This window comes from Dermacentor albipictus, unplaced genomic scaffold (assembly GCF_038994185.2).
Source record: "Dermacentor albipictus isolate Rhodes 1998 colony unplaced genomic scaffold, USDA_Dalb.pri_finalv2 scaffold_20, whole genome shotgun sequence".
In the NCBI taxonomy this organism is placed as follows: domain Eukaryota; kingdom Metazoa; phylum Arthropoda; class Arachnida; order Ixodida; family Ixodidae; genus Dermacentor; species Dermacentor albipictus.
In genome coordinates, this window is record NW_027225574.1 from 2,411,418 (window position 1) to 2,433,925 (window position 22,508).

The window sequence follows — 22,508 nt, forward strand, 5'->3', positions numbered from 1 at the left end:
CGTTGTTGAAGGGAGAGACTTGTTCTCATCGAGAACGAGGAATATGGGATTTATTTACAGTATCTTCATGAGAACGTTACAGTTCATCAGTCTAGCATGACTGAAAGAGAATGCACACCGAACAGCCGACAACGGCTGCTTAAGTACACTCTGTCCTCCCTAGATTCTTAGGTGAGGGAAAACGGTCGTTCAACCTGCGACCAATTCGGAGCGTCCAAAGTCGTCGTAGCCGACCCGCCTTTGAGGGGGAGAGTTCACACACTCACTTCTGCACTTTGATTTCACTGAACACACCGAGGTGAGAGGGTTCTCGTAGGCAGGGGTCTTGACCGGAGCAGGCGCCTCTTGATCCCAGAGCTGACCCCGCAGTCAGTAGCCGCCGCGTCTGTCCATTGACTATGACGACCTCTGGGGCCCGTGGGAAAGCACCGCAAAACACCCCCTTCCAGGAGTTCCCCCGCTCCAATCGAGCCGTGAAGGCGTCGGCGTACACACTAGCAATAGACAGTTTTAGTTTCACGTACGTAAAGGCTTTGCGCACGTAGAGCTCTTACGTGTTAGCAATGCGCCTGCGCAGAACGCAAAGGGTTTGCGTGAGTCTCACGGACGTACGTGAGACTCAAAAGTTTGCATGCGTTCCTTGCGCACGTAGAGAGCTCCGCGCGGCGGTATCGCGAGATCTCGAACAAGCGAGAGCATCATTGCAAGGTGGCAGCCAAACACGCCGACAAGTAGCTCCGCGCCTTAGTTTTTCTAAAAACGACTTGAATTTGTTGCGAGACGTGAGGGAGTACAACCCCTTCGAGGACAACATGCGGTATAGCACTTCTAGGCATTGCGAAGCTCCGATCGGCACAAAACACACTTTTACGTGTTTTGCGCACCAATCCCACTCGACTGGCTTGGCTTTCGTTTGTCTTGGATGTCAATGGCTACAGCAGTGTTTATACCTGGCGATAGATGGCGACACGTGGTCGCTCCATCCATGTAGCGTACGTCGCGTACATGTAACTAAAAGCGAAAGCATTTCAGGTGCTGTGCGCGTATGGTACGTAGAGCTTTCACGTTTGCGTGCGTTAAGTCTCTGCGTACGTGTAACTAAAACTGTCTAATACTTGCTCCGCCAACTGTGTATAGACATCTCGGCGCCTCACGGTAGGGGAAGCGGCACATTGTATAGTGTACTAAAATAATGTAGCGCATTGTCCTCCCTACAAAACGAGTCGCCGCCGCAGCCCTGGTGGCGCCTATGGGCTGGGGACTGACGTTATTGTCTTTTCAAAGCGAGTCGTCGCAGCATACATCGTGGCGCATTTCCGTTGGTTGCTTCCCGGAAGATCGCCAGCCCCCGCCGGTCAAACGTAACGACGGATACCCAATCGAGAGAGAAAAAAACTTGGGGTACCTGCTTTCCGAATCGCCGTGGACTCGCGCAGGGTGCAACCGTTTGCGACGTGGTCGTTCATAGTCTGCATCCCTTTGCTGTAGGTCAAATATGCTCTTGCTTAATCGAATTATTCTTCGTAACTTGACTCCTTAATTAAATGCCAACTAGTTCACTAAAACTTAACACTTAATTGATTCAACGCATTAACAAAAAGTTAGGGGGTTAACTATTACTAAAAGTTAGTCTTTAAATGCACTTTAGCATTGTGACAAAGAAAAGTTTTCGGGTCATCATACGCGTAGAATAGAATACCGCGTCGTTTATAATAACCACGGTAGAGGTAGATACTGAACTGAAACAGCCGTACTGAGTAAAATAAGAGTGAGATGCAACAAAGTTGGCCAAGTCTAGCTTAATTGACAACATTTAGGCTCATTCTTATGGGGCAGAACACAAAGAACGCTCGTGTACTGTTAATTTGGTGCACTTTTAAGAACCACATAGGGTCAAACTTATTCTGGAACCCACCAGTACGGCGTGCATCATAATCAGATCGTAGTTTTGCCACGTAAAACCACAGAATAAATAAATTAAAAAGAAACACATTTAGCGCTCGGGGTTATGGGCCCATTTCATTCCAACTCCATTCTAGAATCTCGGGCTTCCATTACATCTGCCCCCGGATTGGCGCTGTTGTGCCATTACCACAAGCCCGGATTCCGAATCTGCAAGATGCAGAATCTATCCTGCGAGCGCCCTAATTCTCCCTTCACAAGTCAAGATGCTGAGCCGTCAGGCAGCGGTGCTTTGCGGAGAAGCATTGGCGAGCAGCGTGTTCAGACATGCACACAAGTGCCAGACAGCCCGGCGCCGCACCTCCTTTTGCCTGGAAGTCACCGCGCGCGCGAACTTTGAACCGTGTGGTCAGCGCGGTCGCTGGTTGGACCTCTCGGACGACTGTCGTGTGCTGACTTTGTATTGGGCCGTTTGAGTGACAATGGTTCTCGGGGAGTATGGGGCTCTTACATTGCCCAGGGGGCGCTGCGAAAAAGGTGCTAAAAAGCGCCCTCTGTCCTAAAATGGGTCGTACCAAGCTCGGTCGTCTGCTTCGGAAAGCACGTTTACAATATGGACCCGCCACTTTCGGTTGTGTGGTATCACGGCTTGCAGCGAATATCCGGTGTCGAAGATTTTTTCAGGGGTGGCACGCTGCGTAAAGGCTAGAAATTATGCAGTGCCGAGTACCTGTACGCCGTTCAAGAATTAAGCGGCGAAGTTTTAGCGCGGTGTCAATCGCAAGTGAAGCGAGTCGCTTACGAAGTGGAACTTGAGGTTATAAGGTTTGCACGCTGCTAGATTCAGGCGCACAAACGCGAGGAAATGCTTGATATAAATGAATCCACAGCAGCGATAAGCAGACATCATGTGTACGGAACTGCTCGAGCACACGATCGTACGCGCCGCGAAGGCAGCGGTCTTTCGACATGCCGCGAAACGGCGGGCCTCCTGCAATCTTTGTTGACTGCATTTCGCTAAACAAGTAGTTATGCCTGCGTTGTCGTAGCGGCCATCTGTCCCTTTTAGTAACTGATAATAACTGATGCAATGCATATGAGCTCGCACGTACGTGCGAATCGCGCTGCAGCGCGAGCTCGTGCGCTGCTCACTTGACGTAGCTTTTAATGACAGCGCTCGAACATCGATCTGCTGTAATCAATACTACCTTGCTGCGCTGCCTCAACATGCTGACTTGAGGTCAAGTATGAGCACATTTAACTCTCTAACCTGTGCTGCTCGTAGTGGGGTAGTGAATTGTCACCGAATCAGCCCGGCCATTTGTGGTCATTTGCACACACCTGGTCACTTAACCAATTCGCATCGGTCGAATCGTTAATTGTCGCTGTGGCCGGGTCTCGAATCGGGAATCACCAGCCATGCCTGCTGCTATGTCGGTGTGCTGTCGGGACTGTAGGTGCAAAAGACCGAAATTTAGAACGCAGATAATCAAGCAAGCTTCAAGACAGGCGAAGCAGTCAGCATGGCGCGAAGTTTCGCTTACTCAGCGCGACGAACTGCAGCTATGCAGCGCGCCCGACGCTCCACTTCGTGAGGCCTTGAAGTAAAACGGTAGAATCTGATGTTGGGATTCAGGCCTTCTTGTTTATGGCAGCCCACGACGCAGAAGTAATGACGGTGACGCCTTCTCGAGGCTGGGCTAGGTCTCTCCGGATCGGCGTCACCGATTCCGTCTGCTCCCAGTATTACGTCACGGCACACGGAGAGCCCGTTTTCGTTAAACTATAGGCTGCGGCGAGCTCGCAGCGTGGTCGGCATGGTCTGCGAGAAGTGACGAGCCTTTTCGCACTCGCAACAGGGCAGAAAAAAGTGCGAATCGACATAAAACTCGGCCTAGAAACGTGCTTCGCCACAGCCAGGGCTCAATACGACCCAATCTGGTACGACCCAGATGTCGTTTCCCGCGCCGCCACCAGGCGCCGCTACTATACCTCAAACTCCAGCCAACGCCTCCTTTAAAAAGATGCCTGCCGCGTGCGCCGAAAACCTGCTGCCCTTACCTTTCCCTCCTTCCTCCGTTCCGCGTGAGGCGGTAGCGAGCGATCCTTGCGGTGGTCGCTTGCAACACATGCGCGCATGCGCACATCACCCCATGGAAGTGCGGCCGGCGAGAGCGTTGGGCGCGGCCGCCGCTACGGCCGCGACACCACACCGTCCCAGCCCCCTTGGCGGAGATAGGGCTGTAGGTAGCGCCATCTCTTGACAACCGACCGCAACTCAAGGCGCGACGGCTACAATGGGTAAGCGAGCGACGCCGCAGGCATCTTTCTAGAGGAGGCGTTGCTCCAGCGCAAGACGCCCATAAAGAGGCGGCCGCCTCAAAAACCGGATCCGCCGACCCACCGGGAGACAGTGCCGCTCTCGACTGGGGTGAGATGTGTCACGCGTTTTCGCCGGACGTCGCCGTGCGGGAACAGTCGCGTTTGCTGTGAGATCTCGGCCCCAGTGCCGACCCGTTCATGTCCTGTATAATGACCTGTATATAGTGTATAAAGTCCCTTTTGTTATTCCCATCGACGCCTGGCTCGGAGTCTTCGCTACCAACGCTCTGTCACGAAACGGGTGACGAGCGCTACGGGACCACAACGTCGTAATAGTGGTGCAGCGGTGCAAAGTCGTAACAGCGCCATATCATTCCATTCCATCTTATAATGCCGACCTCACAAGCCATCGTAGCTGAGGGTGCTGAGGGCGACGAGGGCAAATGTTGCAGTTCTTAAGGTCAACAGATGTGCACAAGCGGACATCTAGCCTGAACAGATGTTTGTAGTGCTACTGTGCGGTGACAGTGACCGGCTGTGATTGTGTCTCTGTGCTCCCCTCTCTCTACTTTCCTATCTCTTTACCTCCCCCCTATGCCCAATGTAGAGTAGCAAACCGGATTTTCTCTTGTTCAACTTCCTGCCTTTCCCCTATATTCTGTATATATGTATCTCTCTCCGTTCCGGTTGTTTGAAAATGTGGAATGTTTCTGGAATCATTCCGACTCCAGAGTTGCCACTCCACACTCGGTAGCATGAGCAGGGCTTTGCACCAGCAGCATCACTGCACGAAAGGAAACGTCTCTACGAACATTTGTATCCATTGTTTAGGCACACGAAAAGGGGCTACGGTAGCCACGGAAGGTCGTGGCCACGAAATAGTTTGGTAGCACACACACGGCCAACACGACGCGCTCGATCAATCTGAAAACGAAGTTGAATGACGTCAGCTGCTGACGCAGCTTCTAATACGCGTCGACCGAGCTGCCCCGATATTTTTTCATAAGAATGTCATCACATCTGGTAGTTGTTTTTTTTCTTGTTTTTAGTTTTTGTTTCATCCACGCCTAAGTAGCACAAGGCAGTCTGGCAACTACGTTTCGCGCCACTTTTTCGCGCGCAGTTGTCGGGAGTGAGTGGTCGGGCTGCGCTGCTTCTGGTGGCGTGCTGAAAGCTTCTGAATTGTCATTGTCAAGAGGCGCTAGGGTGAGGCCAGAGACGTTGCAAGATGGAATTCAACATGAGTATGTATTCTCGCCAACCAAGGGTCCTTTAATATCATATCTCGATCGCAGCGACTTTGGCTATAATAACGCCAGAGGTTCAATTCCTGTTCCTTCCTTTTCGCTGTTCGTCAGCGGTCGGAGCTGGGCGTCTCTGTTATCACCAGGATTGGCCGATCGTAAGCGGTGGATGATAAGAAAGCATTAGAATCGAGCGAAAGGAATCTTTACGTGAGGCTGTGCCCTTTGAAACTTGATGTCGGCTTCCCGCGAAAATGTCCCGTTCTGTCAACAAAGTGTTGGGCATTCTGCTCTCCTCAGGCAGTTTTGCTATTGTATTTTGTTCGGAATTTGTTGCTGCTTACTATTTATTGCTATTCGCGGTGTGGATATTCCTGCTAGCAAAGTCGCCTGAAAGAACTTTTGCTGTCAGTTCGACGTCAATAGCTGGCTTTACTCACGTGTCAAATGCCGGCAAATTTTCGGAGTAAGCCGACGATTTGGCAGCAGTTCACCGAGTACAAGTTAGTTTCACAGACTCTGGCCAGCAAGTTGGCGTCGTTTAACCCGTGCTGAGGCGTCCATTGCTTGCCCACTGCTGATCAACGCGAGAAAGCTTAATGCATCATGCCATTTTGCAGGCGGTTCAGCTTCTAAAAAAATAATAGCATAGACAGCTGTTGCAGAATGCTGGGAATTAGGGCTCTTGTTTTCTTGTTTACACAGAACCAGCCGCATTTCAGTTGTACCTTGTCTGCCTAAGATGCTCAAAAAGTTGGCAGCTAATAGTCCTTATTACATTTAAGTTATTGCTAAATAGTGAAACTAGAAGCATAACGTCTGCTTGCATCAGCTGTCTTGCGTATCCTTAAAGCACAAAGTGGGCACATTCACTGGATTTCTTTTATTTGTTGTCCTGGGCTGCCAGAGCCGATGCTCGTTGGATGAAAGCATTGCCTTTGGCAGTCCGGGACTGTCGAGGACGGATAATCGGAGAGGCCCCCGTGTCCACGTAGCAACAGCAAAAGCTAGTCGGCAGTTTTCAAACCACACAGGAGGTGAGCTACAGGTCTCGCTACCACTGCAGGTTGTCAGTACAACATTGCAGTCTTCATTACTTGAAAAGCTGCTTATGCGTACCACATGACATTGCCAAACTACACCACAACATATTCTCTATGTGGAACAATAATGTAGAAAATGCAGGCAAGTTCATTTCTTTGATGGAACAGTTGGCATATATTGTCCGACCTTGCAGCGTGGGTGGCGACTCAGCCATCTAAGCCAACCGAAGTTGCCTTTTCAGTGCGCTGTAGCTTGAAGCTTGACCTTGGAGCATCTAACATGCTACATGTCAGTGGTAGGCGACAAGGTGCTTCCAGCTACATAGAAGAGTGTCGGCAAAGTGTTTTTCAGGCTAGAGTAAATTTAAGGCACATTATGCCACCACAGACTGCTGGCAAAGTGAACATGAAGGAAGAACTTCACACTTTCTAGGCAGATTATGACAGCACTATTCTTGCAACCAGTTGGCCAAGTAACACAAACTGCAGAGCTAGGGTGGAAGTCTGTGGACAGCTGGCAAGTTGACTGTACCGGTTGTCACCAGGGTAACTTCTCAGGCAGATTATGCCAGCATTCGTGACCGTGGCCAGCCATTGAAGACGCAACCGGAGCAAAATTTCTTTTGGGCGATTCTGCCAGTTGCAGTGGAATATCCACTTTCTATACCTCGTGCCATCATGTCATAGGGTTACCAAAGCAATGTTGCAGTGGTGTCTATTCTTTGCAGCAAATGTTTCGTCGCAAATCTGCAATCACAATCTGCAAATCTTTCTTCGGTTCTTTATGCTCCTGTCTCGATTCAGATAACCTCGACCATTTTTTCATACATGTTCAACCAACGTTACTGCTGATTGCAGTTGTAGAATGATTCCTTTTTTAACCTGTGAATTCAGAGAAAACGTAAATGTATGACAAGGCTGCCATCTTGCACATATTGTTAATTGACACAAACTGGAGTACCTGCAGTATTCGAGTGCAGTACAAAGGCCATGCTGTTTTAACCACACATTGTAGAGCTGTCAGGAGTGGTTGCTTTTCATTGTGCTTGACATGTGCTGCCTTTTGATAATTTCAAGCAATATGTTATGCGTGTGATAAGGGGTATTTACAATCCAGGGTAAGGAGGCCTGTCGGCATCCTGAACGCCATGTGAAAAGCGTTTCATCCTTCCTAGTTGATGTTGTGGTGAAAAAAAGGCCATCATCCACAGTTCACTAAGCTCCAACTTTGCTGTAATGAATACTAGCATTATTCTTGTGTTGTGATTTAGATAGTCTGCAGTTTGGCCCAGCAATACATGGGTGTGCATGTTTGTGTGATTTGTGTTGTCTTTCTTCATGCTGCTGATGAAATTATGACGTTTTCATCTGGTTCTTTTGCTATTAGCTGAAGTGCAGGCCACAACAGTGGTGTCGTCCTATGAAGAAGCGATGCCTGTGGGGATGTCCAACCTCAATCCACTGGCACACTTTCAGATACAGTCACCAGACAAGCCCATGCAATCACCGACACGGCCCTTGCAAACGCATGCTCTGGTCAACCACTTCACTCAACAGACTATCCAGGTAAATAAACAGGAATGTCGTGGTCATTGTTAAATGTACAGAAAGACCTTTACAGTGGCTGTATGTGCGAAATTGCACTTAGTGAATTGAAGTGCTTCTCGCAATGTGTAGGTTGTTCACAAATGGTGAGCGACATCTGGCTGAAGAAGGCCCTGGAGGAATTTTGTTCTTAAGTCCCTGTTATAGTAATGTGTGGTTTGGTCTCAACTGGTTTATAATAAGAAGATGCTGTTGCTGGGCTAGTTGGCATGTAATAAAGTAATAAACTTCAGTGTGAAACAGATGATCACAAACAAAAAAACGCACAAATGGGGCAGGTACTGGTTTATTGCAGTAAGTGGGTTCCACTGTGTTGCCTTTTTGTGAACTGCTTTTGGGCACAAGGAGGAAAAAAAAATTTTGAACAGATCTTGGAAGTGAACTAGTTATGGAACCCCTTTTTGTTATAGTACTATGGTTGTAGCAGATAAATGAAAACTATAAGAAAATGTAGGTGACGCATGTTTAAGTATAAATGGTGATGAATAATGTAAAATTACCTTTGGTTATTTGATCGCATGGTGCTTATTCAGAAAGCAATTCGTGTTTGGCTTGTAGCCATCTTTTACTAATATGTGCTACCATCAAACTTGGAAGCAACATGCAAATGTGACATGTTTTTTTAACCTTGCCAAAATATGTTAGATATCTAGAAAAAGCTTGAAATGCTACAATATGAAAACATTTTTATGCCTTGCAGCAAATCTTGAATAAAAAAAGAAAAATAACTTTATTCTTTCTTTTCAAAAACAAAAGAAATACGAAGAACGATTGAATGTTGTGCCTGCCATGTTTATATTTATTGAATTATGGGGTTTTACATGCCAAAACCACTTTCTGATTATGAGGCACGCTGTAGTGGAGGACTCCAGAAATTTAGACCACCTGGGGTTCTTTTACGCGGGTGTTTTCGCACTTTGCCCCCATCGAAATGCGGCCACTGTGGCTGGCCATGTTTATATGTTCAGGTAGTAATGAATCGAATATTCACATTGCTTCAGCAACAAAAAACATTTCACTTTCTGAGTACTTGTGGGATATTTAATGAAAATTTTAATACTACTTATTGCTAGTAACTTGCCCTACCAGCATCTGCACTATATATCCATAATTGTATTGAGCAGCAAAAAGAAAAAAAAAAGAAAAAGAGAAAAAGGTTAACAGCTCTCAATAAAAGATCACTAGCTTGGCTTACGGAACCCTATCAATGCTTTATGCAGTACCTGCGAACATAGAAAATGAGGCTGTCAAAATGTACTCAACGTTATAGCCTAATGTTAAAACGGCAGCAGACACTGCTCTCATTGAAGTTTCCATATGTTATCCTCTTAAAATGACTAGTTAGTGAGTGATGAAATGACTTTATTTAAAAACTAAATGAATAAAATAGAAAATTTAAGAATGAGAAAATAAATTCACACATGGCTTCAAGGCATAGGCATTAAATGACTTCATAAAGCTGGTCGCTCCTTATAAAGTCATGGAGGCTCATGTAGAGGGGATGGCTATTTTATTCACTATTCTCTAAAGACCTCATTGTGTGCACCACGTAGGGAGTCCATGGAGGGCCTGCTGCCTCTAGGTGGGCAATGCTAGGCACTGCCATAAAATGTTTCAAATTTGCACTTTTACGGCCACATACGGGGCACTTTGGCTGTTCTCTGACTGGTGGCAGTATATCAGGATCAGCTGCAGGACTGCTGTGCACTTGTCATCGATAGGTCACAGCTGGGGTTATTACTGTTCCAATTCTTATTCTTGTGAGTGACAGAATCTCATCGTGTGAGGCCTGTAGGTAGTGGGGCTCGACACAGTGGCATATGCCATTTCTTTGTCTGCCTATCCCTTTCTTAAGCTTCCTTTAGGTCGAGCTGGTAGTTCCGTTCAGTCGCTGCTTGGCAGCATGGTTCTTCCGTCGTTTGTGCCGCCTTCAATGTGCTGCTCATCAATGTACCTCTTTGATGCCAACTTGGGTCACTGCAAATGCACATTGGATATTTGTTGCTCTTCAGTGAGAAAGGAATGTTCAAATTTCTCTGGTGTAGGGCGGGAATTTAAAAGCCAAGAATTTAAAAATGAAAGGTGTGTCGGAAGTGAATTGAACCGAACGTATACTGTTTGCAATAGCCTATAGTAACTCGGACAATTTGTTTGTTTTCCCCATAAAATCGCTAATTAAGTCTAATTACCCAACTTTTTAATTATTGGATGAGGACCCCAAGTATGATACGCAGATTTGTAGAGCACTTTCAGAAACCACCGATGGAGTTGTTTCCTTTGATACGTCTCATGTAGTCCTTTTTTCCGGGTTACAAGGAAACCCCTCAAAATATGAAAACAGCCACGTGACGGGAGTATAAAGAATACGAGAGTGTTTGCGCAGTGGTATTGTGCTGCTCTCAAGCTGGCGTTCGGTGAGCAAGGTTGGCTGCACCTTGACTGGCGACGAGGTAGCGGCAGGGCATTCTTTATCTCTTTGGCAGCACTCGGCCAGCAGCATTCATTTTCTCCGCCATCCAATGAGAGCCGACCTTGTTCACCGAATGCACGCCTGAGAGCAGCATGATACTACTGCGCAAGCGCTCCGTCACATGTTTTTTTTACATATTTGGCGGGCTTTCTTTGCAACCCTGTATACATTCAGGCATACTTGTCTGGATATATATTCAGACACGTGCCATGCGTGGACTTTGTGGGGGTGCTGCAAGATGGGGCAGTGTGTCCAGAGGGAAACACGTGAGCCTGGCTACAGTACACACCTCATAGATGGAATGTTTTGGTGCCAGCAATATGGCGTGTTGCTACATTGCTTCAATGATAATTGCAGTAATGCCGACACTCATCTCATTCACCTTAAGATGGTTTCTGCTGGAATTTTTTTCAAATGTCGTGCTCATTTTTTGCAGCAGCAGACGCCTGCTGCAGCAGTGACCCGGCAACGCTTGTCACCAGTGCTTCCCCAGCCAGTCAAGACGCTAGTATTCTTCGACCTCGAAACAACAGGCCTGCCCTCCAAGTTCCAGCCAGTCAACATAACTGAAATAGCCATGGTGGCTGTGGATAGGTAAGGGTCGCTAAGCGCCACAGATGTCTAAGCACATTGATTTATGAAACTGAAGGAATTAGTGTGGGTGGGTGAGTCTGATGGGCGGCAGAATGCAAAGTGCTCGTGCACTAAGATTAGGGGGACGGTACTCCCACTAGAGCATCTCTGATAGCCTCAGTGAAATTTTGAGACTTAAAACACCATCACCCTCATATAGTATGCTTATTTAAGGATCGCAGTGCTGTGTTGAGGGAAGTACTTAAGAAAAAGCTTTTTTTGAAGTTGTCCAAAAAGCAGTCACTTATGTTAGTCCTAAGCTTCACACTACTGATGGGAAGTTAACTGCATAGTTCATCGAGATATTTACAAGGGAATTGAATGTGAAACTTCTTTTGTATTGTCCAAAGCGAAGTTTAACAAATATATTTTGATAACATTGACTACAACAGGCATTATGGGTGTAATGAATGTTTTCATGAGCTGTTTAGATCTTCTCTGTGGTGTTGTTGTCATTCTCATTGTGCATTCCACAGCGTTAGACTTATTTTGCATTATTTTGACATTGTGTACATGCTTTTCAGGCTTAAACAATTGGGGAAGCTTCTGCTGTCTGTTTCAAACCAAAATTATGCATTGCATTGCTCATAGGAATTCCCCCATGCAGTTTCAAGCTTTGTCTTCTCCTCCTGTACGTACGTAAATGTCAGAGGTGGGAAAGAGGTGCCAAGCTGCGCCAAAGCTAGAATTGCCTGAAATGGCGTAGGCTGTCCCAAAATGTGGAACATGGTTACTAAAGCCCCTCCATATGCGTTTCCGCCGACCAAGTTAAGTACCGCCAACCTACCCTCCTCCTCCACGCTCGTCTCCCACTCACCCCCTTAGCTTCCGGCGTCAAGCGGAACTTCCGTAGCTGCAGCTTCCTGTTCCGAGTGGAAGTGACGCTATGTTTCTTTAGCATTGTTTACTTTCGCGTCGATGGAGCGGCTTTAATTGCACCAGCTGCGGTTTAAACTGTGAATGCGATTCCACCCAAGAAACACCGCTTATTGCAATCAGCGATCTGATCGTGTTCGCTGATTCGCGTCAACCTGTGATGGGTTGTGCCACGAGAGAGAACGTATAGTGGAATGTAGTGCCTGGGCGTTTGGAGACCACTGCCGTTTTTCGTGCATTTGGAAAACGGCGACCGTGAACTACTACTTTAGCGGAATACAACAGCTTGTCGCCTTTGCATTCTTCTCATGGTCACTGCCACAGCTCTGCTAAGCACGCTCGGGCATCTCACCATTGGCAGTCAAAGCGGAAATTCCCGCAGCGCAACTCCAGGAAGCGGAAACACCGGAACCGGAAATTTTGAAACCAGAAATGCCGGAACCGGATTTGGTGTGAGGGGAAAAGGCGGCACACAACAAAGGTTGTCGCTACTTAAGAAAGCGGCGGTGGGGCGTGGATGGAGGGGCTTTAATGGTGACCACAGGTATGTGTTTATACAAGTTTTAGTGGAAATGACAGCCATGTGATATGTGACCTAACATGGCTTTTATTACGCAGTTAAACCTCAATATAACGACGCAGGCAAAATTGCAATTTGCTTCATTATATTGAAAATATAGTAGTAGTATGGAAATTCTACCTTTTATGTAAATAAGTACAGCCGTCGATCAATTTTTCTTACACGGAAAGGGTCGCAGAATTTTCCAGTTATCGGGTAGTCGAAAAAAGCAAATTTGAATGAGAAAACAATTCATTTTGATGAATTTGAGTCGGCAATGAATGATACGGTTCCATGCCATGTCGACAATATGTTCACATAGGCAGTACAAATTAAGTGAAGCCAGCCACACTTTCGCGTGCACTTCGCCCCTGCAGCAGGTAGTGTCGCCCGCATAGGACGACGCTATCACGAAAAGCGCTGGAAGCGGGGAGCGAATGCTTCGTCTGCCTCTGGCTCCAACGCGTCACCAAAACTTGAGATTACGCAATCTTCAATACTAAACGCGTGGCAAGACAACTAACAGGATGCCATGCCGTCTTGGCACGCCCACTCTTTGCATACGCGGCAAATTACCTCTAAAGCAGGGTGTGTGGCTGCGTATGCACTCAGCCACGCTTGCAGCCATGTGCAGCCACAGCCACGTTTTGAGGTACGTAAATAAATAAATAAATGAATAAAGAAACATGGGAAGCAAAGCCCCTTTAACTTCGTAAAGTAGTGACGTGCTTTTAAGAATGCCGCCTCCTCCTCGCACGCTCTGGTCGAGGCCGACGCCACGTTGCTATTGGTCTAATAGCATCACGTGGGCCCTCGCGCCAGCTTCGTTTGTTTACAGTCGTGCTTCAGTGCCATTTTCGCTTGAGAAGAATGCCACCTCCTCGCGCGATCTGGCTGATGCCGCATCGCTATTGGCCTAATTACATCACGTGGGCCCTCGCGCCTGCTTCGTTTGTTTACAGCCATGCTTCAACGCCATTTTTGCTCGAGCGGTATAGGCGGTGTAACGTCGAAGAGGGAGCGTGAAAGAGAGGAGAAACGAGGAGTGAAGGCAGAGGAGGAGAGTGTCGCTATTTTACGAAGTTTTAGGGGCTTTAATGGGAAGTGGTGCCCTGCTCAAATATGTCAACAAAATGCCATAATATTTATATACTATATATATATATATAAACACTGAAAAATGCCTCAGTGAGTTCTTTCTTTTGGACAGACCTGATTATCAGTCACAAATAATAATTACAATCCGGTGTTGCAAAACTTTTTGAAGTGTGTCACTGAAGTGAGACAATAAGGTAGCTGAAATTCCCAGTAACATTTAGTGAATTTTAGTGGATTTCATTGAATTTTGAATAACACATTCTGGAACACTATATTATAAGGTAACATGAAGTTACCTAGACATTTCAGGTTTGTGTAATGTCCGTGCAGGATAAACAGTGGATATACCAACACAGTGTACATGGCCTTTATTCAAGTTTATTTATTTGTGTCTGTTTATTCATACTGCAATCCAAATGGGCATTCTGGTAGAGTGCATTATGAAACAAAAATAATTACAAAATTTGCAAAAATGTAACAAATACCAGACTTGCCAACCTTAAGATGCAAGAAGTACTGCCACTGAAGCTAAGAAATACCAAAACTTTAAGTATACTAGTTGTTTCATTAATCAAGATGCGCAGAGCTTATTTTAAATATTACCGGTAGAGACGCTTCAAGAATGCATCACAATATTTGCATAAAAAGTTACCTGCACTACAGAAAAATGGAAATGTTCATAATGTTTATTTGTGAAATATCCAGGGAGTGGCGGCAAAAATTTGACTTGCTATATTAGTGGTGGCACTGCCGCCGGTTGGCCAGAACAATTTAGCAGGTTAAAAAAAGTGAAGCTCTGAAATAGCACTCCACGACTATGTATTTGCATCCTGTTAAGATCAATCCAACCTTGCGTAGGATGCAAATGAGAAGTCTTAAAATTATTGTCATCAATATGACAATCGTAACTAAGCTCTGGAAATCGAGCATTTTGCGATAAAACCGTAAAAGCTGGTAGATGTGAAATACAGGCACAGGTCACAGCATACAAAAGAAAGAAAATGATTTCAGCACACTAGTTTTCAAACAAAAGAGTCAACACTTGGTTGAAGAACTTTATCATTAGTTAAAGTGTTCCAATCATTAACAATTCTCTTAAAGAAGGAGTACTTGAAGTAATTAATGCATGTGTGAATGGGAGTAACTGTTAAATTGTGCCTTTGTCTGGTGGCATATCCGGATAACAAAGGATACTTTTGATGTATCAGTGTTGTAGTGCCCATAAGTCAGTCGCTAAAGATTAATATGGGAACAGAGATTCCTCTGGGAGAAGGCAGGATGCTTTTGATGTATCAATGTTGTTGTGCCCATAAGTTAGCTGCTAAAGATTAATGCAGGAACAGAGATTCCTGCGGGAGAAGGCAGGTAATTAGCCTTGGCAAAAAGAGCTGGTATTGAAGACTGTCTCAAACTGTTATGCGTAAAGCGGACATAATTTTCTCTTGTATTGTCTCTGATTTGTCATCAGCTTTAGTCAGAGTCGCGTATTACACAAGCACACTCTACTAGTGGTAAGGCAATCGTTTTATATGCTAGCAACTCAAAAGGAGCGGTTGATAATTTAAAAGCTCTTTGAAAAAAGAACAGCTTTCCATTTGGCAGAATTGACATCCTTCAGTAATCCTCTAGAATTCCTGATTCAGCTTTTCTCGGTCAGAAAACTGATCTCTGAGCTACAACACAGTCGTCGGCGTACAACTCCATTTTAACTGAAATATGTTACTTTATCATTAATGAGCATGAAAAATAAAAGCGGCCCAAGCACGGATCCCTGTGGGACGCCAGAGCCTACTGAATGTCGTTCTGAAGAGTGGCCTTTGTAATCAGCACATTGCTACAAGTTTGTTAGGTTGGCTGACAACCAGGTTATCAATTGTGTGTTTTGGAAAACTTGGATTTCATTTATAAAGTAACCTGTTGAGTGAAACTTTCTCAAATGATTTGTTGAAATCCATAAAAAAATTCGTCAATTTGGTTACCATGATTAATTACTACTCTGAAATCATGGACAGTACCAGTTATCTGAGTATATGTATAAAAAACTTTAATAAACCCGTGTTGATAGCGTACTAATGTATTTACATGACGGATGATGACAGCTTAGATTCTGTGCTTACTTTCAGTTTGAAAGGTTGCAAATAGGGCAGGATTTAAAGGAGCATAAATAACCTAGATTTCCTAGCACGAAAAGGCCCTTTGTATACATTGACGCTAAATATTTCTGGTTTTCGACATTCGTGATAGAACTAAATTCTTCACCACATGTTGTTAACACGTCGATGACAATTATCCGAGCTTCATACAGGTCAAGTACTATGCTTCTGCCCTTGATCTACCTAAAAGCCGCCGTAAAGTATTAATTGGTCGGAAAGCCGTCAGAAATGTAAGGCGATTTTTTCAGATTCGCGTGAACGAACTCAACTGCTCCAAGGTCTATGCCTTTATACAGTCTACCTGAACATAAAACTTATTCCAATTGATTTTGGGAGATCATTTACTGTTACACTCGCGAATGTATTCCCGAATGTAACCCGTTCAAATCAGTTTGTAGAGAATAAGAAAACAATTTTGTGAACACTATATGAAGACTGACCACTGTGCTGTGAAGCACAATTACAATTTGAAGACTGACAATGTGAAGGCAACTGTTTCTTCATCATGCTCACAGGACCTATGTGATTTTTAGCTGTGGACGTGTAGCTTTTGAATAATGAGCTCCATTCTAGAAGGCCATTTTTCAAGTGACTTTCCTAGCTTCTAAGTCACTTAAATGTCGCCAATTGTTTATTCAAGTCGCTGAAATAGTCTCCGGTTGCTAAATAGAAAAGTTTGTCGTAAACAGACAAGAAAGTCACTAGATCTAGCGACGAAGTATCATAAATGGCAATGTTGATTATAGACTGTTAAATTGTTAAAGAACAAAGCAGATTTTTTTGTTTTCATATGCAAGCAGCAGAAGATGAAACATGTTTTGGACCGCCCGATGACAAGCCCCCTCAGCAGTGCAGGAGTGCAAAGCGTCTCGCACTGACGGCTCGCACTGTGAAAAACCATACTCTGCTTAGTGCGGCCTGCTGAGCGCCATCTGCAAGGCCAGAAAGACAATCTTCGTGGACAAAGCAGGAAATGCGTTGTAAAAAAAAACATACTTGCGGGGGTGCTATTGACAACTTGGCCTCTGTAGACAACTTGGCCTCTGTAGTTGTTTTTTTGTATTTTCCAGTGTACAGCTGATAGTCACCGCTACTGAAAGTGGGGAGGATGACATACTTTGCCCCCCCCCCCCCCCCTGAGTAGATATGCTTATGCCCTGGCAGGGCACACACCGGACACATGCGCACTTCCAATAGCGGTCCGCAGCAGTCTCCCTCCTTAACTGTTCCACGGGTTCCTTATGAAGCATCAAGCACTGCGCTATCATTTTAGCATCTATGACGTCGCATGAGTGTTCGTTCGAGAAGTCTGCCACTGATGGATGGCGCATGCTCGCAGGCATATCGCCAGGTGGTGATGTTGGCAATCCTGACAGTACCTAAGTTACTGATAGTTTGCTGCATTATTGTTTTGCAATGCTAGAAGACTCCCGAGGATGTGCAGCCCTGTTTTCTTGCACCTAATTTGCAAGCATTAAACTTTATAAATTTTCTGATATTCGATATACGATTCAGTATTCAGCAGCTTTTTTTCTTTATTTGATTTGATATTTGATTCGAAGTCGGTATTCACACGGCTTACATGAAACGCATTAAGGAGCTACCACCAAAAAGTTCGATTGTTTTCTTGGGTTCAAATGCATTGGGAGCTTAAAGCAGGAAAATTCTGCTGTTCTGTAATAATAGGTGAAGTTTTATTCGAACTGGCTTTTCATGAATAATGCAAGAAATCTAAGATCCTGTTTGGGCTCCGCATAAATTAAAGACAGCATTGTTCACAGTGGTAACAACTAAACAGGGCATAATCTTATTGGAAAACTTTATCTGCAATGAGTCCATGTTATGAAAGCAAAGGGGGTTACCCATAACTAGGCAGAACTGTATGTGTGCCTAACTTGTTGAGTGAGTATTGAAATTGTTGGTGCTGCAGTGATGTACATTTATTGCACTAATTGCTTTAATAAGAATCAACTTCTCAGAGCATTGAAGCTGATGAGCTGCCTGGCTTGTGCAAGTTGGTGGTGCCTTGAATGGACTGCTTTCCTTCCTGAATTCATGCTTGAGTTGTTCAACCACGCGGAAGTCTCGTGTGACTAATGTGCTGATCGTTCAGCTGCGTGCATTTGCGTGGACAGCTGATTGATGCAGAGAGAGAGAGGCTAGGGGAGGTTGCATTGCGTTTTTGCTTTAGGTATACTCCCTTTTTTTGTTGGTAACATCCTGCTTTATTTTTTCCCTGAGCGGTCATCATACCTTTTCGGAAGCCTGAGCAGAGCACCCAAATAGCTTGTATTTCAGGAGTTGGCATTCTAGCAAATTGAAGTGAAAAAATAAGCTAAGCTATGTGCACAATCCCGTTGCTTCGACATATGCCACAAGCTTAGTGACATGGAAGGCTGATGTAGTTGGTGAAAGCTCATTTTAGTAAACAACTGTTGAACAGACCACATACAAGTTCTGTCCACTGATACGATCTCGATTGGGTGAGGTGGGTCTTCACGACAAGAATCGGGAAACAACAACGAAGCCGGGCATTGTGATGATGAAAAAAGTAGAAAAGATTGTATTCACCTCATTGGTGCATGGTTGTGACTTTTGTCCGAGTCTTGAGCAGTTCTGATTAACACAGCGGCCAGGACGGCCTTAAATAACCTCTCTTTCTCTCGTTGAGGGAATCCACTGGCCAATCGCAAGCGCCAATTTGTTCACCACCGCTATCGCCCCTCACTGGTCTTCCACGTGCTGCTCGGGTACTTCGTGCACCTGTCTTCATCGTGCTCCTCGTGTACATTGTGTACCTGTTTCCAACGTGTCACAATAGGAGGCAACCGCCTACAGTCGAAGCTTTCCCCTGGGAGTTCTCGATGATGACTCTGTCATCGATAAGTGGCCACTTCGTGACAGTCAGGAGGGCGATGATGTCTTGAAGCGAAGTGAACGATTAGGCGTTGTGGGAATGCGCGACCCTCGCGCCTCCCCTGATGTTTTTCCCGCATAGCGCGTCTCCTGTAGTGCGGCTTCGCCGCACACGCGGTGGTCTGAGTGGTACAGGCGCAGTCCGAGAGATGGCGCTAGTGTTGCGCGGCTGCGGGGTTACCCTCGGCGGGAGAGGCAAGGCGCTCTCTTGGGTTCGAGACAGGAAGCGTGCCGCACGTGCAGCAACCCTCTTCCCCGGCGGGTCGGCTCGCGGCGGGGGACGTCTCCCGCGAGCGCGCGGCGACCGATGCATCTGCGAGACCGCCTCGCGTGGCCGCCTTCGAACGCGCCACGATTCGCGTGACTATACACGCGAACGACCAGGCGTTGGGATCCAGCATGGAGCGAACATATTCGCTCACGAGGACGCGGTGAGTCGGACTTCTAGATTTGTCGCGCGCCCATCGGCATGTTTTGTGGATAGCAACTCGGCTAGCAGGCATTGATGTATGAAAGGTGCAATAAATGCCCTTGTGATTGTTTGCACTACTGTGTTGTCGTTCCTTTGTCCCAAGAGTACGGTGTGAGATATCCCATATCAGACCCCACATCTGGCGCCCAACGTGGGGCTCTTGGGGCATCGGACGATAATTTTAAGTGTTGCTTCGTTCGAGACCTTTGTTTGAACCGAAGCGTAGGCCTAGCGTGGATTTTGATCGCTAGCGTCAGCGGCGTGCTTTCTTGAGCGAGGCGGCGGTGGCTGTAGTGTGTTTGAACATGTCAACTTACTAAGCCTTTTCGCAAGTGTTTTTTTTAATGGCATTCGTTGGTACGAGAGCCACGTGGTCTGCATCCTGGGAGAGCGAGGCTGAGCGCCCGCGGAACAGTGGCAAGCCTGAAGCGAGTGAGTACGGAAGCCTCGTGGGTGGTCCGAATTTCCTATGTAAATATGTAAATAGCTTCTTCTATCTCTTTGACTCTGATGAAGTCGCGGCTCTGGGAGCCGGGTGGCCGCGGGCCACGGGTGCCACGACGGGCTGACTGGTATTGCGGCCTGGCACCGGGCGCTCCGACACCGTCTGGGACGGTGGGCGCCGTCAACTCGGATGCTGTGTGCACCGAGCGGAGTAGGACCACCTCGCAGAGCTGACGTCTCCTCGCGGTTGCCTGTTTTGCGCCCATTTTGGGTGTTGTTTTTGGATGCCGGTTGTTGTCAGAGAGCGACGCTTTAGGCCTAAGGCTTTACGAAGCTGCCTGTCGCACGTGGAGGGACACAACCCGGTGGACCGTGGCGTTGAGGTGTTGCACCTTGCTTACCTCATTCTAGTTAGCCTCGCACGAATTGAAATTACTCGTTCGACTCAAGAAAGCGAGCTTCGTTCACGTGAACTTAGCATCTGAGTAGCTGCCTGATCTTTTGCTAGCCGAGTTGAACATCGAACCACGTGGGCGATGCGCATGCAGAATTCCTCTCCCTTGCACTACTTTAGTGTTTGCCGAGTGTGTTGAGTTTACGCAGTGTGATTGGAGTCACCCCTGGTTTGCCGTCGCCTGCACATCGTCTGCGCTGCTGCCCCGGACTACGATCGAGCCACCCCCGGGCGATGGTGATGCTGTGGCCAGTTCGGCGCGACGACTTCGGCGGCCTCCTGTATCCAGCTCGCAACCCTCGGCGGCGGACAAAAGAGCCGGCGGTCACCGACAGCTACTGCGGCTCCCGCCAGCAGGGCGAGTCGGCGCGAGCGACGCTTGCTCGTACCGACTACTGCGTCGTCGTCTCCGGAGTCCTGGCCTGGGATCGTGCCGTCGAGTCTACAAAGCTGTTGCTGTGACTGGCGGACGCCAGCGGTGCACCCAAGGACAGTCGGCTCGCATGTTATGGACAGCGTGTAGACATTTCTTCGGCGCGACCACTGTTGTACTACCTTGTTCGCGAAGAAAAAAATGTTAGACCGTGTCACATGTTTCGCCGGAATAAGAAGTGATTTAAGGTTGGGGGGATGTGGGAATGCGCGACCCTCGCGCCTCCCCTGATGTTTTTCCCGCATAGCGCGTCTCCTGTAGTGCGGCTTCGCCGCACACGCGGTGGTCTGAGTGGTACAGGCGCAGTCCGAGAGATGGCGCTAGTGTTGCGCGGCTGCGGGGTTACCCTCGGCGGGAGAGGCAAGGCGCTCTCTTGGGTTCGAGACAGGAAGCGTGCCGCACGTGCAGCAACCCTCTTCCCCGGCGGGTCGGCTCGCGGCGGGGGACGTCTCCCGCGAGCGCGCGGCGACCGATGCATCTGCGAGACCGCCTCGCGTGGCCGCCTTCGAACGCGCCACGATTCGCGTGACTATACACGCGAACGACCAGGCGTTGGGATCCAGCATGGAGCGAACATATTCGCTCACGAGGACGCGGTGAGTCGGACTTCTAGATTTGTCGCGCGCCCATCGGCATGTTTTGTGGATAGCAACTCGGCTAGCAGGCATTGATGTATGAAAGGTGCAATAAATGCCCTTGTGATTGTTTGCACTACTGTGTTGTCGTTCCTTTGTCCCAAGAGTACGGTGTGAGATATCCCATATCAGACCCCACAGCGTGAACATCAACTGTGACAGCTGCGTGTCACTGGTGGGGCATCCCTCCTTCGCCAGGTGTGGTAGTCGATGGCTTCTTGGAAAACTTGGGGAACACTTGATAGATCGATCATACCACCACCCTTTGTGTGTTATCTTCTGCACTGTTTCCGGACTAAAGCAGCCCTAAGTAGTGAATTTTGTTATTTTAGTCAACTTCATACCACTTATTAAAAAAGAAGTGGCGGTGGGGGGGGGAACAGTGAACTTTCCTTTTTGCCGGTTGCATTAGCATTGTCTAGGGATAGTACAGGCCCATTTTTTATTCTGCTGACACGAGTGGACACAGTCTGTGCATCACACATACTGTTTTCCCTCTGTGTGCAGAATGCTCTTGGCATATGGATGTAACCCCTCTTGCAATAAAATAACCTGGGAACTAGGCTTTTACTTTATTGTGTGTATGACAGGGAATACGAATGAATTTCGCCTATCACTGAGCATATGGCTTTCTTGGGAATTATTATGCAAGGAGTGTTTTATTTGTTGTAATTGTAGCTTACAACATTTCTTTCTCCTGAATATAGGGCCCACTTTGAGAAGCAAGATAAGGCTGAATTTCGGGTGATCAACAAGCTGACACTGTGCCTAAAGCCTCAAGCTGTCATGCACCCGATGGCTGCCAAGAAGTCTGGTGAGTCACCTCCTTCTCCCTCTGATTGCTCAAGATCGCTCTTCTCCCTCAAGGTTGCTACTTTTTATGTGTGTACTTGGTTCTATGCCCCCCCCCCCCTACTCAATGCCTCATGTTAGAACCTTGTAAGGTATTTTACAAATAAATAAAATAACACCTTAATGAGGGACATTAAAGACAAGCATTTAGTCCTGCTGGAGATTAAGGTGAGACTCTTGAAAAGCTAGTTAAGTGCTCTTCAATGTAATCTAATCTTCCTCCTTTGCCAAGGGCTGACATGGTTTCAAAGATTGGCTGATTTAAGCGACTCCTAGTGGCCTAAATCATATGCTAAGACAGCAGAATTTGTTGACTTGATCACAACAAGCACAAGTGGGATGTGGGTCTAAGTGTCTGTCAGAAGCACAGGTCTAAGGTTTAAGTATGTTCTTTTTA

At 46.9% G+C, this 22,508-nt stretch overlaps 1 protein-coding gene and 1 long non-coding RNA gene across 7 annotated transcripts in view; both read left to right on the forward strand.

Annotated features, from left to right (window-relative positions):
- Nucleotides 1–4,184: 4,184 nt before the first annotated feature.
- LOC139052223 (three-prime repair exonuclease 1-like) overlaps nt 4,185–22,508 on the forward strand; it is a 60,088-nt gene continuing 41,764 nt past the window's right edge. The window contains exons 1-4 of one of the 6 annotated variants that reach the window (XM_070529319.1): nt 4,185–4,203; nt 7,899–8,077; nt 11,023–11,180; nt 21,967–22,073. In XM_070529319.1, coding sequence (XP_070385420.1) covers nt 4,200–4,203; nt 7,899–8,077; nt 11,023–11,180; nt 21,967–22,073 — 448 coding nt within the window. In that variant the 5' untranslated portion in view covers nt 4,185–4,199. The other 5 variants (XM_070529320.1, XM_070529318.1, XM_070529321.1 and 2 more) reach the window with 5 other exon arrangements.
- On the forward strand, nt 18,914–21,335 carry LOC139052224 (uncharacterized). The gene is made up of 2 exons (XR_011509790.1): nt 18,914–19,252; nt 20,341–21,335. It is a non-coding gene; the product is annotated as an uncharacterized lncRNA (long non-coding RNA).